Genomic DNA, 17,000 nt, shown 5'->3' with positions numbered 1-17,000 from the left:
CATCTAGCCTATGTTTAAAAACCTCCAAAGAAGAAGAGCCCACCACCTTCCGAGGAAGCCTGTTCTACTGAAGAACCACTCTGTCAGGAAATGCTTCCTGATTTTTAGCTAAAAACTCTTTTGCTTTAATTCAACCCATTGGTTCTGGCCTGACCTTCTGGGGCAACAGAAAACAACATCCTCTATATGACAGCTCTTCAAGTACTTGAAAAGTGGGGTCGTATCATCTCTCAGTCATCTCCTCTCCAGGCTAAACTTGCCCAGCTCCTTCAGCCTTTCTTCACAGGACTTGCTCTCTAGACCTCTATCATCATTGCCCTCCTCTGGACCTGTTCTGGTTGTCAACATCCTCCTTAAATTGTGTTGCCCAAAACTGAACACGATACTCTTGGTGAGGTCTAACCAGAGCAGAGGAGGCCAGATACTGAATGCCAGGCATTCTACCGTCAGCTACCCAGTACTCAATGAATAGCCAAATCCACTTTCCTTTGGGACAGATCGACTTTCCTTGGGGATATTGGGGACAGAGGGTGGTTGGTAGGCTTGGGGATGGAAGGGGGCAATGCTTCCTGTCCACTCCTAGCTAAGAGGGCTTTTGCACTCCTTCCCGGCAGGAAGCTACCCCAGACGGCATCGGAATGGGCTGAGATCCTGGAGCTGCAGAAGCGGTTTCACAGCGTGGAGGTGCAGAAGTGGAAACAGATCCTGAAGGCCTCCGTGGAGCTCCTTGATGAGGTGATTTCTGTTGCTGGCTCCAGGCTTCCTATGCAAAGCCACCGCAGGCGCCTGGAGACCAGGACCTGTGCCGTGCTGCAGATTCATCTCCCACAAAATTGTCTTGGCCTTTAAGACCCTGAGGCCTGCTGCTTACTTAGGCAGAGGGGCTGTGGCTCAGTGGCAAAGGCAACTGGTTGGCATGGCATGCGGGAAGTCCCAGGTTCAATCCCCGGCATCTCCAGTTATCAGGCAGCAGGCGGTGTTAAATGCCTCTGCCTGAGATCCTGAAGAGGCGCCTGCTAGTCAGAGAAGGAAAGACTGGCCTTGACTTGATAGAAGGGAGCGGAGCACAGCTCAGTGGCAGCGCATCAGCTTGGCATATTCAAGATCCGAGGTTCAAGCCCCGACATCTCCAGTTGAAGGATCCAGGTCACGGGTAGCCAGACTGACTTGGGAGCTAGATGTGACTCTTTCACACATATTGTGTGGCTCTCAAAGCCCCCACAACCCCGTCAACTGGCTTGGAGAGGACGTTTCTCACTTTAAATCTCTTCTCCAAGCCGCCAAGCATTTAAAGTTGCTTTCGTTCCCCCTCTCCCTCCCACTCATCTGTTTCCTTCCTGCCTGCCTGCCTGCTCTCAAACACCTGATGTTTATTCTATGTGGTTCTTGCATTAAGCAAGTTTGGCCACCCCTGATCCAGGTGATGTGAAAGACCTCTGTCTGAGATCCTGGAGAGCTGCTGCCAGCCTGAGAAAGACAAAATTGACTTTGGGAGACCAAGGGTCCGCTTCAGTCTAAGGCAACTTCATGCGTTCAAAGCAACTTATAAAAACAGTGTCCGCAAAGATAGCTTCTGGAGATAAAGGCTAGGTTGGTCTGCAACAGGAGAGCCAGATTTGAGTCCACTAGCATCTTAGAGACCAACAAGATATCCAGCGTATAAAATGGAAAGAGTTCATTCCTGCTTGTGTCTGATGAAGGCAGCTTTGACTTTGGAGAGCTTATTACCCCCGCCCCAATCAATAAGGCCAGGAAGAGTTTGCTCAGCCTTCATGGTTGACATCCTCCTGCCACTTCCCATCCCAATGTATGTCTGCGATTTAACATATCCTAAACATAGACACGCTTTGATGTTGGTGCATCTTAACGCTTTGCCGTCCGCACTCGTCAGGTAGATCTGCTGGTATTCCATACTCAGAACACGCAATGGCGACCTTCATCACATAGAATCCATCAGCTGCCTACTTTTAAGCTGCCCTGTATTTCTAAAACAAGACAGGAGCTGATTCTCCCCCTACTTAGTAAGCCGTCTGCTTCTCCAGCTGCTGAGACTTCTAGGCTCCTGAACGATGCAGATGGATCTCACAGAGAGATATTTGGCTGCCATTGTAGAAATGCGGAAACATTCTAAAACAACCACACAAACCCTATAATTAGCAGTGTTCCCCTCTAAGCTGAGTTAGTGAGAGCTAGCTCTCAGTTTTTTTAGCCTCCGGCTCACCGTTTTTGTCTCAGCTCAAGAAAAATGGCCCCAGAGCAAACTAATTCTTGCAGTAGCTCAACTTCCATGTGAGCAGCTCATGAAGTAGAATTTTTGCTCACAAGACTCCACAGCTTAGAGGGAATATTGACCGTTATGTGGGCAGCTTTCCATTAATTGCTTAAGCGCAAACACCCGGCAGCTGGGACGAATGAGCAGCAACAGAAAAGAAATCAACCTCGTTGGTCTCAAAGGTGCTATCTGACTTGAAAGTAGCTATTAAAAAGGTGAAATTTTTGGTATGGCGGCGGCAGCCGAATCCTGTCCTGGTATTGGTGCAGCAGCAGAATCCATACCCGCCTGGACATGCCCTCTTTTATTTTTATTCTGGACTTTGTGCTCGCAGACCATCGGGTCATAAGCAAACGGTATTTCTGGGGTATGGAATAATACAATCCAGTAATAGAAAAGATAACCAAATAACCAAAAATGTTAAGTATAAAGCATAACATATGCCATTAAGACAAAAACATCATTAAAAACCATAGATAGAATTTTTGGCACAGCAGGATTTACACTCGGATCGGTAGCAGCCAAACGTTTTGTAGCTACTCCCTGTTTTGAGACACATCTCCACTTCTGAACGTATTCTGTGATCCGTTTGTCTCTAGCAAGTTCATGCTTCTTACAGTCCGTGAAGAGGTGCCAAGAAGTATCTAGATGCCCTGATTTGCGATCCCAAAATTGTTCAGAAAAGGGGGATCCCTAAGAACCTGTCTGCTAACTCCCCTAGGGGTGAAACATTTAACCTAGTCTTAGTGAAGAGGGGGGGGTTTGTAGCAAGAACTCCTTTGCATATTAGGCTGCACCCCCTTGATGTAGCCAATCCTCCTGGAGGCCCTGTAAGAAGAGCCCTGTAAGTTCTCAGAGGATTGGCTACATCAGGGAGGTGTGGCCTAATATGCAAAGGAGCCCCTGCTGCTGCAAAAAAAAAAGTCCTGGTGAAGAGCATTCTGTATTTGGGGTCAGTTATATTTGGGCTTTGGCTCCCTGCAGCTGCTCCCCATCCCACTGCCCTTTGAGGGAATAACGTTAACGCCGCCTTTCCTCTCCCAACAGATGAAGGTTTCCCTCGAGAAGCTGCACCAGGGCATCACCGTGGCCGATCCCCCATTGGAGCCGTAGTGAACCTGCGATGACTCTCCTCTCCAGAGGACGTCGGTGGGGTTTGGGAGACATCCTGGCCCTACCGGGCCCGAGAACTGACTCGGAAGTGGCTGCTGGAGCAAAAGCACCCTGACCCGACGGGTGCGTGTTCTTTTTTGGGGGGAGTGAAAGACGCCTTGGTCCTGGCTCAATTGTCCTCTGGACCTTATCATCAAGAGTGCCACCGACAATGATGGATTTTCCCCCCTTCCTGCTTCTGGGATCCTTTGGACCAGATCCCTTTTCTTTCTCTCCCTCTCCTTTTCTCTCTGAGGATCCCCGCAGCGACCAGTTTCCTCCCCTCCCCTTTGAAGTGCTATTTATATTCCCCACAGGACCCCAGAGGGCTCTTAACTTTCATTACCCTGCCCCCCCCCCCACTTCTTTCTTTCCAGCTGTTCTTCTGGGGACGGAGGGGGGCAAGAACGGAATGGGCAGGATCCCGTCCCCCCCCCCATGTCTAAGCTGCACATTAAGACTTCACTCAACAGCTGGGTCCATTTCCCTCCACCTTGTGACCCGGCTCGGTGCCCCCTCTCCTTTCTTCGCTCGCGCTCAAGCGCTCAGGGCCAGAGGCCTCAGTGAGGAAACCGAGGCAGGGTGCGTGAGTGGAAAGTTTGAGATTGCTTTCCTGGTTTACCCTCTTTCTGTTCCTAAGGAAGGAGGGATCGTTTTACTTAAAGGGGTTTGCTAAAAAAGAAGTTACCTCTGAGGGGGGGAAAGTCAGACGAGGCCTGTAGGATTACATTGTCTCACGCAGTTGGGGGTGAGGTGGGGGACAGGGATTCGTGGTTTTAGAGTCTGGGCTCAGCTGGAACAGCAGCCAGACCGCCCCAGTCAGCCACAGGCCACGTCCAACGATGCTTCCATTCGCAAAGGGGCCTGCGCTGTGAGCAGCTGCGAGTCCAAGCCTGTTCCGGGCCGTGCGATTCAGAACAAAAAGGGACCCTGATTTTTTTGAGGGGACCCACTTTTGCTGGGCTGACCTCCCCCCCCACCCTTGTTTCACGAGCAAGAAGAAAAAGGGCTCGATCCAGCATTTGGAAAGAGGGGCGTTGGATGCATCCCCCGCAAATGCAGAATTGGAAGCTTGGAATCAGGTCCGGGGTATTGTTTTGGTTCCGAGATAGGGAGCGCCACGTTCCCCAAATCCCTAGTCGAACAAGACTCCTTTCTTACCCCGTCTGTCTCCCCAGGCACTGATGAACCTCACCTTCCTCAAGCGTTACTGTTCCCGTCACTTTAAAATGAGGTTTCACTGCCAGTCTGGGGCCTTGCAGGGCCTTCAAATACTGCCTGGGGGGGACGGTGTTCCCCGTCTTGAAATCCGCCCTCTCCTGGGGAGGGGCGCGTGTCTACCCGCCCTCTGTTCTGTGTCCCTGAAAGCTCCAGAGGCCCCAAGTTTCTGATCCCCCCCTTCCCTCTTCCCACCCAGGTTGTGGTGGGCTTCTCCACCCCCCATTTCTAGTTGTGTTCAGTGTTAATGATCTTGCACGCTCAAGGTTCCAGAGGTGCTGGGGCTTATTTATTAGGGAGCTGAATAAAGACCGTGGATCGGAGACAGTGCGTCTGTGCTTATGTGTCAGGGTGTGGTGTGTGCGACAGGACAGTGGCGTTTTGACAGCACACATGCCCGTTTCTGCCCTTTATGTGACATTGCATCCTCCCAAGCAGTGTTCCCTCTAAGCTGAGTTAGTGCGAGCTAGCTCACAGTTTTTTTAGCCTCCAGCTTTCACATTTTCGTCTTAGCTCAGGAAAAACAGCCCCAGAGCAGACTAGTTTATGTAGTGGCTCACAAGTTTAATGCCAGCAGCTCACGAAGTAGAATTTTTGCTCACAGGACTCCACAGCTTAGAAAGGAGTATTGCTCCCAAGTGTTCGAGTCAGGGTGGAGTGATCCAGATTTTGGAAGGCTGTTCCCGACGGAAGAACCAAGAAAACAGATGGATCAGTCAGACAGGTTTCCTCGGGAGGCAGTGGGCCAGTTTGGTGTAGTGGTTAAGTGCTCAGACTTTTATCTGGGAGAACCGGGTTTGATTCCCCACTCCTCCACTTGCAGCTGCTGGAATGGCCTTGGGTCAGCCATAGCTCTCGCAGAGCTGTCCTTGAAAGGGCAGCTTCTGTGAGAGCTCTCTCAGCCCCACCTACCTCACAGGGTGTCTATTGTGAGGGAAAAGATACATGAGATTGTAAGCCGCTCTGAGTCTCTGATTGAGAGAGAAGGGCGGGGTATAAATCTGCAGTCATCTTTTTTGCCATGGTACAGACTTTGCTTTACTGCTCCCTTAGACGGAGAAGTCATTTGCAACTTTCAGCATAAGTGGTAAGCAAAACAAACAGACCACCTTTAAAATGCTGGATGCAATTCAGGTGCAGCCTTCCTCCCTGTGGGACAGAATCTGGCCCTATACATTACAAAGAGGAACCTGGGGTTGGATCCCTCAGATTCGGTATCCTTTTCAACAACGAGGGTGATGCCTTTTCCTCCTCTAGGGTTTTTCTGCATTCCAAATTAATTTTGTCGTGGATACAAGATCCAGGCTCCTTCCCATCCTCGGCAAAGATATAGAAATTATTTGATTGAAGGTCAAAATGTTTGTAAAATGCTGCTGCGGCTGGTTATATTTATCCGGTGTTGCCCCTTAGCAACAGTACTACTGAGCTTGCTTCTTACACAAAGAAGAAATGAGAATCCCATGGAAAGATGCAAAATAGACCAATTCCTCTTTTCTTTCTTCAAGCGCCGGGCCTCGCTGTCTCCTTCATCCTCTGTTTGGCTGACTTCAGAAAATGAAAGAGGGAATCGCTTGAAGAGATACATAATTAAATGCTTTTTTTGGTGCTCAGCTGGCCTCACATTCCCTGCAGGCCGCCGCTGCACACAGTTCCCTTTTGCATCCTCTGGCATATGGTAAATTTTTTAGTAGCTTTCTCAAACCCTTCTCTCAAATACGCAGGTGAAGAATGAGGACGCAGCAGCGTCTCTCTCTCTCTCTCGTTGGGAATGGAGTTAAGGGCCATTCCAAATTCAGTTTGCCAATGGCAAATTAGAGAAGAATGCAGGAGAGAGGAAGGAAGGGTCATTACAGCTGCGACACAAATCTTGTTTCCATAATTACAGCACCGGACTTCCTCCTCTGGGCGGCATTATTCGGGGTGGACCTGGAGGGTAGGATAAATTACACTCAGGCTGAGTCAGCGCTGGGTCTGTTCCTTCCATCGGTGGCGCACAAGGAAATCTGCTCACAGGTATGCATCCCAAGGTAACCTCACGCAGATCAGTTCCTAGGCGGGTGTGCCGATTCTGGTTCAATCAGCATGCTTGGTAAGGGCTGTCATCTTGACCAATGTTCCCTCTAAGTTGTGGAGTCTTGTGAGCAAAAATTCTACTTTGTGAGCTACTGGCATTAAAGTTGTGAGCAACTGATTTGGCTACTACATCAGTTTGCTCTGGGGCCGTCCTTCCTGAGCGAAGACAAAAATATGTGAGCCAAAGGCTAAAAAGCTGTGAGCTAGCTCACACTCAGAGGGAACACTGAACCCAGCATAACACTGTGGGACATCAGCAGGGGTGGAATTCTAGCAGGAGCTCCTTTGCATATTAGGCCACACACCCCTGATGTAGCCAATCCTCCAAGAGCTTACAAGATTCTTTTTTGTAAGCTCTTGGAGGATTGGCTGCATCAGGGGGTGCGGTCTAATATGTAAAGGAACTCCTGCTAGAATTCCACCCTTGGACGTCAGTCCTCTGTTATGGAACTCAACCCCTTTTCTACAGCAGTAGAAAGCCAAGAGTCTGGTAGCACCTTAAGAGTCTTAACAAAATTTGTGTCCAGGTTGAGCTTTCATTAGACGCTGCTCGCTTCCTTCAGCCAATTAGAATGCGAGTGCATCCGTCCTTGTATCTTGAAGAGCAGGGTGATTTCAGATGCCAAATGACATTAGCAGGCCAGTGACAATAGGAGGCGCATGACGACAGCAGAAGCTACAAAGCAGGGGCTACGTCACCGTTTGGAACAAGAACAGCGTGCCAGCTTTTTCGCCTTGGGACACCACCTAGGACAACGTTAGAAGTGAACTTCATGACACCGGGGTGGGAGGGGAGAAAGAAGTACCTTTCTCACATACAAGAACTCAAGGACGTTCAATGAAATTGCTGAGCAGCTGGGTTAGAACGGATAAAAGGAAGTACTTCTTCACCCAAAGGGTGATTAACACACGGAATTCACTGCCAAAGGAGGTGGTGGCGGCTGCAAGCATAGACAGCTTCAAGAGGGGATTGGATAAGCATATGGAGCAGAGGTCCATCAGTGGCTATTAGCCACAGGGTACTGATGGAACTCTCTGGGGCAGTGATGCTCTGTATTGGTGCTTGGGGGGGGGGCAACAGTGGGAGGGTTTCTAGTGTCCTGGCCCCACTGGTGGGCCTCCTGATGGCGCCTAGATTTTTTGGCCACTGTGTGACACAGACGGGATGGGCCACTGGCCTGATCCAACATGGCTTCTCTCTTACGTTCTTATGAGGGGAGGAGTTGCTTCTGAGTAAACACAATCGGCTTGCTAAGAACTCTGGATCTGGTGGGTGATCCAATGCGAGCGACTGCCCCCCCCCTCGCCTCAGTCCTCTTCCCCATGAAATGGCGATGGCCCCAGCCGCAGCATTACTGCAAGAACAAATGAAATCGAGACTGCAGAGCCCTTTGACAGCTCAGGATGTATTTGCCTGAAGCAAAGAGGAAAAGAATCAGCGATATTCTGTTGTTGTGAAGCAGATTGGCTTCTCCTTTAATGATCCACAGAGATGAGAGGTTACAGGCCAGAAAACAATGCTCCTTCCAGGAAACCCCCCCCCCCCAGCCCAAACAGTAATAACAACTTGATCCCAAGCCTATTTGCTTCGGGCTGAATCCTGCTGAATTCAGCGTTAACTCTGCTTTACGGTTTCGGCTCACAGTCTCGGTAATCTCAAAACAGCGGTTTGTCAAAAGAACAACGGAGTTCGAGCAGTCAAAAAGACTGGATAAGAAGGTGAGGACGAATAGCAGCTGGGGTGCTAAATTCTGTGTATAAAATGCCTGTCAGTTCACAGCTGACTTACAGCAACCTCAGCAAGGGGCTTTCGAGGCCAGTGGGTGATTGGCCATTGCCTTCCTCTGCAGAGCCTTCCTTGGTGGTCTCTCTTCCAAGTATGGACCCTGCTTAGCTTCTGAGATTGGGCTATAGTATGGACTTATGGCGACTCCAGCAAGAGGCTTCTAAGGCAAACGAGAAGCAGAGCTTGTTTGCCATTGCCTGTCTCTACAGAGCCTGCCTTGGTGGTCTCCCTTCATGTAATGACCCTTCTGAGATTACTACTACTGCAGATTTATTCCCTGCCCTTCTCTCTGAAACAGAGACTCAGAGCGGCTTACAATCTCTTTTATCTTCTTCCCCCACATCAGACACCCTGTGAGGTAGGTGGGGCTGAGAGAGCTCTCACAGCACCTGTCCTTTCAAGGACAACTCCTGCGATAGCTATAGCTAACCCAAGGCCATTCCAGCAGCTGTATGTGGAAGAGTGGGGAATCAAACCCGGTTCTCCCAGATAAGAGTCTGCACACTTAACTACACCAAACTGGCTCTCACCAGATCAGGCCATTCCATGCTGTCTTCCCTTCTTGGTGGTAGATTATAATGTGGCAAATGGAAGGGGGAACAGTAACACGCCCCCCCCCAGTGATGATATGGTCCTGAACCCAATCCTCCTCTAATAAAGCCATCAAAAGACCAGATCTTACCTAATTGCACCCTTCAGTATGTCAAGCGTTTTTTGAAAAAGAAATACTTTTCTCCCTAGTGGGAATGCAAAGCGGCTTATAACTTGAGTCTCTCAGGTCCTAGTACAGCGGTGAGGCTGTGGCTCAGAGGAACAGCCTGTGACTGGCGTACAGAAGGTCTCAAGATCAATCCCTGGCATCTCCACTTAAAATATCAGTAAGTGGTGCAAAAGGTCTGAGACCCCAAAGAGCGGCTGCTGGTCAAAGCAGGTGATAATGCCCTTGAAAGACTGGCTCTGTAGAAAGCAGCTTTGTGAGTTCAGTGGCGCTGCCGATACCTCTATACTCCGGCTTCTGCACCAATGCTTCTTAAAGGACCTCATTTGACAGCGGTGAGTAAGCGGTCTCTTTGCCTGGCGAAGGTTGACAGCATTTAACTGGCAGCCCACTCTTATGTCTGAGGCCACCCAGGGAATTCACATCTAAAACAAGTTGTTAACTAAGGACTTGTTAAACCCACACGCATACATATATCGCAGTCTGTAGCTTTGTAGGGCAGCTCGCTTTTGTTTTGTGTAACAAAAGCCAAACATCACACAGGAGGAGCTGTGGCTCCGGGCAGAGCCTCTGTTTGGCATTCCCAGCAAAAAAAGAGAGAATCTAGCAGCTCGTAGTAGGCGATGTGAAAGACCGCTACCTCAGAGGGAAGCTTCAAGACACACCACACAGTAAGGACCATGATACATCACTCTCATGATGTCACGAGAGCCAGTTTGCTGTGGTTAAGTGTCTGGGAGAACTGGGTTTGATTCCCCACTCCTCCACTTGCACCTGCTGGAATGGCCTTGGGTCAGCCATAGCTCTGGCAGAGGTTGCCCTTGAAAGAACAGCTGCTGTGAGAGCCCTCTCCAGCCCCACCCACCTCACAGGCTGTCTGTTGTAGGGGAGGAAGATAAAGGAGATTGTGAGCTGCTCTGGGATTCAAAGTGGAGGGCAGGATATAAATCCAGTATCATCATCATCATCATCTCCTCAGGATGAGGGATGTTCATTTCCTGTTAAGGGGAAGGGCCGTGGCTCAGTGGGTACAGCATCTGCTCAGCATGCAGAAGGTCCCAGGTTCTATCCCCGGCATCTGCCGTCTTAGAAAGCTCAGACGAGGCCACTGCCAGCCTGAGCAGACAGAACTGACTTGGATGGACCAAGGGTCAGTTTCAGTATAAGGCCCGATAATTCTCTGTAAAGCGATCGAGGGCTAATAGCGGCGGAACCCTCAAAGCTGGGCCTAACCTTCCACTATTACTTGCGCTCTCCCCCCACCCCCGCATGCCGCACTAATCACTCATCTGCACAGTGACAAATGGCACAGGGCACTCTGCCAGGGAAGCTCCTGGAGCCAACGCTCTCCGCCCAAACTTTGATTGCTGCTCTCAAGGGGCGGGGAGGGAGCATGAGCTGCCAAGCAGGAGGACAGGCCTATCTACACTTCGCCCCCCCCCGGCCCCGAAAAAAAATAGGAACAGAATTCAGCTTCAGTTTTATTAGACTCCATGACCAGATCCAACTGATAAAAACAAAAAGAGGGACCGGGAAATTATTTACTTCATTAGCACCCCCCGTTTTTCATCCCAAGTGGGCCCCAAAGCAGCTTTTGTTCTCCTCTCATCTACAGAACAACCTTGTAAGGCAGGCTAGGCCGATGGTGTGTGCTTGGGCCAAGGTCACCCGGGGAGCTTCCATGGCAGAACAGAGATGTGAACCTGGACCCAGTCTGAGACTCAAACCTCTACCCTGGGCTGGCAATCAGAACACCCCTAAGGGTTCGAAGGTGGGGAACAAAAAGGGAAAGAGCAGAAAAGTATATAGAGCTTGTCAGTGGCTCTACAGGAGCGCTTCCTTGTGCATTACGGACAAATCAGTCTTGATCCATTTGTTGGCTTAGTCTTTCCACGGACGTAGATTAAAATTTGTTACTGGATCAGGCAGTGTGGGGGGAGGGGGCAATTCAGAGTTTTAAGCCACCCCAAACAAGATTGTATTGTAGTGCAGGTAAGTGTTGTCAAGTCACCCCCTACTTGTGATGACTGTAGACTTAAGGCAAGAGCCTGCAGAGGTTTTTTGCCGTCGCTTTCCCCTGTGTAGTGACCCTGGACTTTCTTGGTGGTCTCCCATCCAAGTAGTAACCAGAACTGACCCTGTTTGGCTTCTGACCAGATTAGGCTAGTCTGAGCCATTGGGATCAGGACTTAATATTGCATAACCTCCTGGACTGAATTGAGACCTAGGTTTCCTGTCTCATGACCAATGCTGATTTCTTCACGGAAGGCAATGGCAAACCACCCCATAAAAAGTCTGAAAACATTGCGATGCGATGTCACCCCAGAGTCGGAAATGACTGGTGCTTGCACAGGGGGCTAACTTTACCTTTATTACCCCTCTGCATCTCACACCTAATCCAATCTCACCTGCAGTTAACATATGAAGCTGCCTTATACCGAACCAGACCCTTGGTCCATCAAAGTCAGTATTGTCTACTCAGATTGGCAGCGGCTCTCCAGGGTCTCAAGCTGAGGTTTTTCACACCTACTTGCCTGGACCCTTTTTAGGAGAGCCAGTTTGGTGTAGTGGTTAAGTGTGCAGACTCTTATCTGGGAGAGCCGGGTTTGATTCCCCACTTCTCCACTTGTACCTGCTGGAATGGCCTTGGGTCAGCCATAGCTCTGGCAGAGGTTGTCCTTGAAAGGGCATAAGAACATAAGAGAAGCCATGTTGGATCAGGCCAACGGCCCATCAAGTCCAACACTCTGTGTCACACAGTGGCAAAAAATTTTATATACACACATACACTGTGGCTAATAGCCACTGATGGACCTGTGCTCCATATTTTTATCTAAACCCTTCTTGAAGGTGGCTATACTTGTGGCCGCCACCACCTCCTGTGGCAGTGAATTCCACATGTTAATCACCCTTTGGGTGAAGAAGTACTTCCTTTTATCCGTTTTAACCTGTCTGCTCAGCAATTTCATCGAATGCCCACGAGTTCTTGTATTGTGAGAAAGGGAGAAAAGTACTTCTTTCTCTACTTTCTCCATCCCATGCATTATCTTGTAAACCTCTTAAATCTTGTAAGAGCCCTCTCCAGCCCTACCCACCTCACAGGGTGTCTGTTGTGGGGGAGGAAGGTAAAGGAGATTGTGAGCTGTTCTGAGACTCTTCGGAGTGGAGGGCGGGATATAAATCCAATATCTTCATCATCATCTTCTAGTTGGAGATGCCAGGGATTGAACCTGGGACCTTACACTTACCAAGCAGATGCTCTGCCACTGCGCCATCCCTCCCCATTGTCATTCAGAATCTGAAATCACTCAACTCTTAAGATTATAAAAACAAAGGAGCTCACATTTTTGCTATATCTGAAGACAGGAGCAGTGGCTCATGAAAACTCATACGCTGCCACACATTTTGTTCATTTTTAAGGGGCTACTGGACTCTTGTTCTTTTCTGCTGCTACAGACTAACACTGCTACCTCCTCTATCTTAAAATTGCCTCCTTACGCAAGAGGGTTTCCACAGAGAACAATACTACATACATTCAGTTGAACTTTGAAAGACTATTTCTTAATCTGCGAAGGCTGCTTTAGCTATTAGCTGCTCCCTTGTAAAGCCACACAGCCTCTGATGTCTTATCCTCAGTCACTTTGCATCTTTCATGGGCAAAACAGGCAGGCAAATAATATCCCAGAATGAATGAATGTACGAATGAAGCAGGTAATGGCTCCGTGTTCTGCAAACAAAAAGCATTACTTAGCTTTAAAGCTGCAACTGGATCTCCTGAATCACTGCTCTCAAGTGATCCTTAAAAGCTTTAAGACTGAAATTCAAAAAGTGTTTTTCCAGGGAGTAAGCTCCACTGAAGAACATGGGGCTTACTTCTGAGTAGATCTGCTTCAGATCACTCCTCACTGTAAATGCAAGGCTGATAAAGCACATCTAGTGAATTAAAGATGTTACTTCTGGGTAAATGTGCACTACTGCAGTCCCCTCTGCTTTCAATATTTAGGATCTGGGAGACCAGGCAGGTAATTTTGTTTAGGATCAGAGCTAATTGCAACCCCTGTGTTTTCCATGCTTTGAAAGCGAGAACCTGTTCTCAGCACCTCAACTGCTTGCCTCTGTGCATGTACAAAGTGCCATTCCATGACTCACCAAAAAGTAGCCACAAACTGAATTCCAAGGACAGGTGTGATTTCTCCCTTCTCTTTTACTAAGGGATAGATCGAGGTGGGTAGCCGTGTTGGTCTGAAGCTGTAAAACAAAGCAGGAGTCAAGTAGCACCTTTAAGACCAACGAAGTTTTATTCAGAATAAGCTTTCGTGTGCATGCACATTTCTTCAGAGGAGGAATGAGGTACAGTAAGCAGAGCTACATATAGAATGCAAATTTGCATTCTAAACCCCACAAGCTATATGTAGCTCTGCTCACTGTACCTCATTCCTCGTCTGAAGTGTGCATGCACACGAAAGCTTACATTCTGAATAAAACTTTGTTGGTCTTAAAGCTGCTCCTTGACTCCTGCTTTGTTTTACTAGGAGAGCGCAGGAAAGGAGACTATTGGGGGAAGAGAGAGTTAAGGCTCAGTCTTTGTCGCTGCCAATAGAATTGTTTGCTAGAAGCCTGGGCGGGAAGGGGAGGGGGAAGACCCCGGTCCAAATCCCTGCTAGTCGTGAAACTTTCCGGGTGACTTTGACCCAATCGCCCCCTCCCACTCTAACCTACCTCCCGGGGCTGTCGTGAGGCGGGAAAGTACATCCCGCGCCAGCGACACAGAGGAAGACCACGGGGCGAGAGCGCTCCTGCCCATGTGCAGAAAGCATCCTTGCTACATACGCCGGCTGGCACGGCTCCCGAACAGCCGGAGCTTCCGTGTGCCTCGGAGCGCATCCGCGGTCTTGAAGCCCAGCGGGCGGGACTGGGAGGCCACCTGGCTCCTCGAGCGGCCCCTTCGGCGCCCGGCGCCACTGCAGAGCGAGCGTGACGCATCCCCCGGCCTTCCCAGAGCCTCCCCACGCCCCGCCGGCTTTTTTCTCTCGCCGCCTGGGTCGCGATTTGGGGCAGAGGGCGCCTGTGGCCCGCCTGGCCTTCACGACCCACGTGGGGCCTGCCGCCTCTCCCCCCCAGCCCAGGGGTCCCTCCCCTCCCCTGCTCTTCTCTCCTCGCCTGGTGCCGCCGCCGCTTCGGCCGCTGCTGCAATGCATCAAGTTTCGCTGCGCCTTCCTCCTCCCCCTCGGCGTGGCGCACGCTTTGATTCATTCCCAGCCGCCCTCTCCGGCGAGCCCCAGCTCTGCCGCAGCAGTGCGCGCCGCCGGAGGGGGGGGAGGCAGGCGAGGCGGAGAGGGGGGGGGGGGACAGGTCGGCGCGTCGCAGCCCCCAGCTCGGGTCGGAGGGAGGTCAGCCGGGCAGCTCCCCGCCGCAGCCGGCCCGGATCTTCCTTTTTCCAAGCTGCAGCCCGCCTCTGCTGCCTCTCCTGTCCACGAGCCCAGCTTCCCTGCCCCTCGCCGCCGTCCCGAGCCCTGCAGCCGGCGCACCAGTCCTCTCGCCATGGCTCCGGCCCTCTGGAGTCCCGGGCAGGCACTCACGCGGGGAGGCGGCTAGCTCCTCCTAGCGCGCACGGAAGACGCGTTGCCAATCGGATTTTTGCTGAAGCTTTGGGGTTTTTGTGTTTTTGATTTGCCCTCTGCGGAGGGAAAAAGCCGTGCCGAAGATGCTCCGCGTGATCCAAGGGCGCCGGTGAAGCCAAGACCTCTTGGAGGGCTTCGGAAACCCCGAAATCCTCAGCGCTTTGGGGGTCGGGGTGGAAAGGCACCGCGCCTCGGGTCCCACGTGGAGGGAGGTTCCGCCGGCCCCGTTGCACCGTCGGCGCCAGGGCGCTTCTTCGTGGTTCGGCGTGGAGAAGGGCCGCCCCCCCGCGTTCCCCCAGACTCTTTCCGGGCCCTCCCCAACTTTTATGGCTCCTCCAGCCCGCCGCCTCTTCGGCTTCTCCGCGCTCTTTCGCTCCCAGCCCAGCAGCGGGGCGCACGGGCCTCCCGTCGGGGCAACTGGCCGCGGCGCGCCCCCTGCCGCCGCTGTAGCTCGCTCCCGGCCCGGGAGGGATCAGCTATCCGAGGCAGGGCCAAGCTCATCCGGCTGGGACATTCCAAGGCGCTCGGGGCTGCTGGGGCCGGCGTTGAGCCCCGCGCTATAAATACCCTCTCCCTGGAAGCTTCTTCCCAAGGATCGTCTGTCTGTTGACCGCAGCAGGAGGGGCTCCGAAGGGACAGAGCTGCGGGATCGGCCCCCAGAGTGGGCACCCACCCCCCGCCCCGCGCCGAGATAGGGGCGCGCACCCTGGATCTGGACCAACCACCATGGCCACCTTGTTGCACCCTGCTCCCCTCTTGGTCTGCCTTACCCTAGGTGAGTTACAGGGGAAAAAATGGGGAGAGGGAGGCTTTAAGTGGGACCGGGGCGGGGAGGTGAAACCCGACGAGAGCTCGGGTTTAGACAAGAGTTGGGGGAGAGAGGAAACAGCCCCCCCCCCTTCAGGCGGGAGGAAACGACTCCGAACAGTGTTGTGTCTCCCTTGGTCCTTCTGGCCTGCTCCCAGAGTCCGATCCACGGCCTTAAAAACAACGACAACAAATCCGCTTCCGGGACTTTATTTTTACTGCCTTGGATTTGAACTCGAGGCAGAAGCCAGCTCCCTTCCCAGGAAAGCTAAGATTTCCCCTTCGGGGCCTGCAAATGGGGCTTGCTTGGCAACTTCAGCTCCTTCTCACTCTCTGCAGGCTTGAGGACACCTAGCAAAAAAAAGGCCCAGTGTCTACTCCCGGGTCCCCCCACCCACCCACTTCGTTCCCACTGGTGAGGGTGGAAGATGTCATCAAGTCGCAGCTGACATGGGAATCCCAGAAATCCAGTTCTGGGTCTTTCCTTGGCTTCTTAGGGTTTGCAGGTAGAGAAGGCAGTCCTGGGGCCTAGGAATGTGTGTGGGCAGCAGAGTCCAGGTTTGCCCGAGTCCGGCATCTCTGAGAATCCATATCCACATTTTTTTAAAAAAGCCTCAACACTATCCATCCCCGGGTTCCTGTAATCCATGTCTGGGTTTTCTTTTTGCTCTCAGAGGGGGTCAAGGATGTCTTAGCGGTGCCTTCCCTGTGTTGCAACTCCCAAGTCATATTTTGTGGGAAGGGGTGACTCTGAAGATGGTGGCCCTTTAGGAGGAGGATTTGAACTCGAGACAGAAGCCGTGGCCCTTCCCAGGAGGAAGAACTTGATTTCATAACCTAAAAAGGAGCCTCTGGGTCAAGATGCTTTCCTCAGTCCCAAGTTCTGATCTTGCATAGGTTATCTGGGAGTCCCAGGATTGAATCCCCAGTCTGCATAAATAGGGTTACTAACCTCCAGATGGCACCTGGAGATCCCCAACTACTACAAGACCGGTTCCCCTGGAGAAAATGGCCTCTTTGGGGGGTGGATTGTATGGCATTATACTCTGCTAAGATCCATCTTCTCCCCCCAAATCTCCGGGTATTTCCCAACCCACAGCTGGCAACCATAGGTCCCAAGGAAACGTGTGGGATGACCTTGGGCCAATCATGTATTCGGCTTAATCTACCTCACAGGGTTGTTGTGAGGATAGAATGGAGGAGAGCAGAATGACGTCAGCTGCTTTGGGTCAGCATTGAGGAGAAAGGTCGGATATACAATAAACTGAAGGAGGAGGAAGGCTGTGACTTTTGCTGAGTCTTCTGCAGTCAGCATCAATTCCCCCTGGGGCCTGTTCTCCGGCATACTCGTGG

At 51.4% G+C, this 17,000-nt stretch overlaps 2 protein-coding genes across 3 annotated transcripts in view; both read left to right on the top strand.

The window, feature by feature from the left end:
• GRAMD1A (GRAM domain containing 1A) overlaps positions 1–4,965 on the top strand; it is a 77,518-nt gene extending 72,553 nt beyond the window's left edge. The window contains exons 19-20 of the mRNA XM_060257822.1: positions 615–735; positions 3,320–4,965. Coding sequence (XP_060113805.1) covers positions 615–735; positions 3,320–3,385 — 187 coding nt within the window. The 3' untranslated portion in view covers positions 3,386–4,965. The remainder of the gene's footprint in view (positions 1–614; positions 736–3,319) is intronic.
• A 10,554-nt stretch (positions 4,966–15,519) lies between these two features.
• Positions 15,520–17,000, top strand: part of SCN1B (sodium voltage-gated channel beta subunit 1) — a 41,457-nt gene continuing 39,976 nt past the window's right edge. For both annotated transcript variants that reach the window (XM_060258590.1, XM_060258591.1), the window contains exon 1: positions 15,520–15,615. In XM_060258590.1, the coding sequence (XP_060114573.1) occupies positions 15,567–15,615 (49 nt within the window). In that variant the 5' untranslated portion in view covers positions 15,520–15,566. The remainder of the gene's footprint in view (positions 15,616–17,000) is intronic.

Source organism: Heteronotia binoei, chromosome 17, assembly GCF_032191835.1.
Source record: "Heteronotia binoei isolate CCM8104 ecotype False Entrance Well chromosome 17, APGP_CSIRO_Hbin_v1, whole genome shotgun sequence".
Classification (NCBI taxonomy): domain Eukaryota; kingdom Metazoa; phylum Chordata; class Lepidosauria; order Squamata; family Gekkonidae; genus Heteronotia; species Heteronotia binoei.
This window is presented reverse-complemented; position numbering and strand designations above follow the sequence as displayed.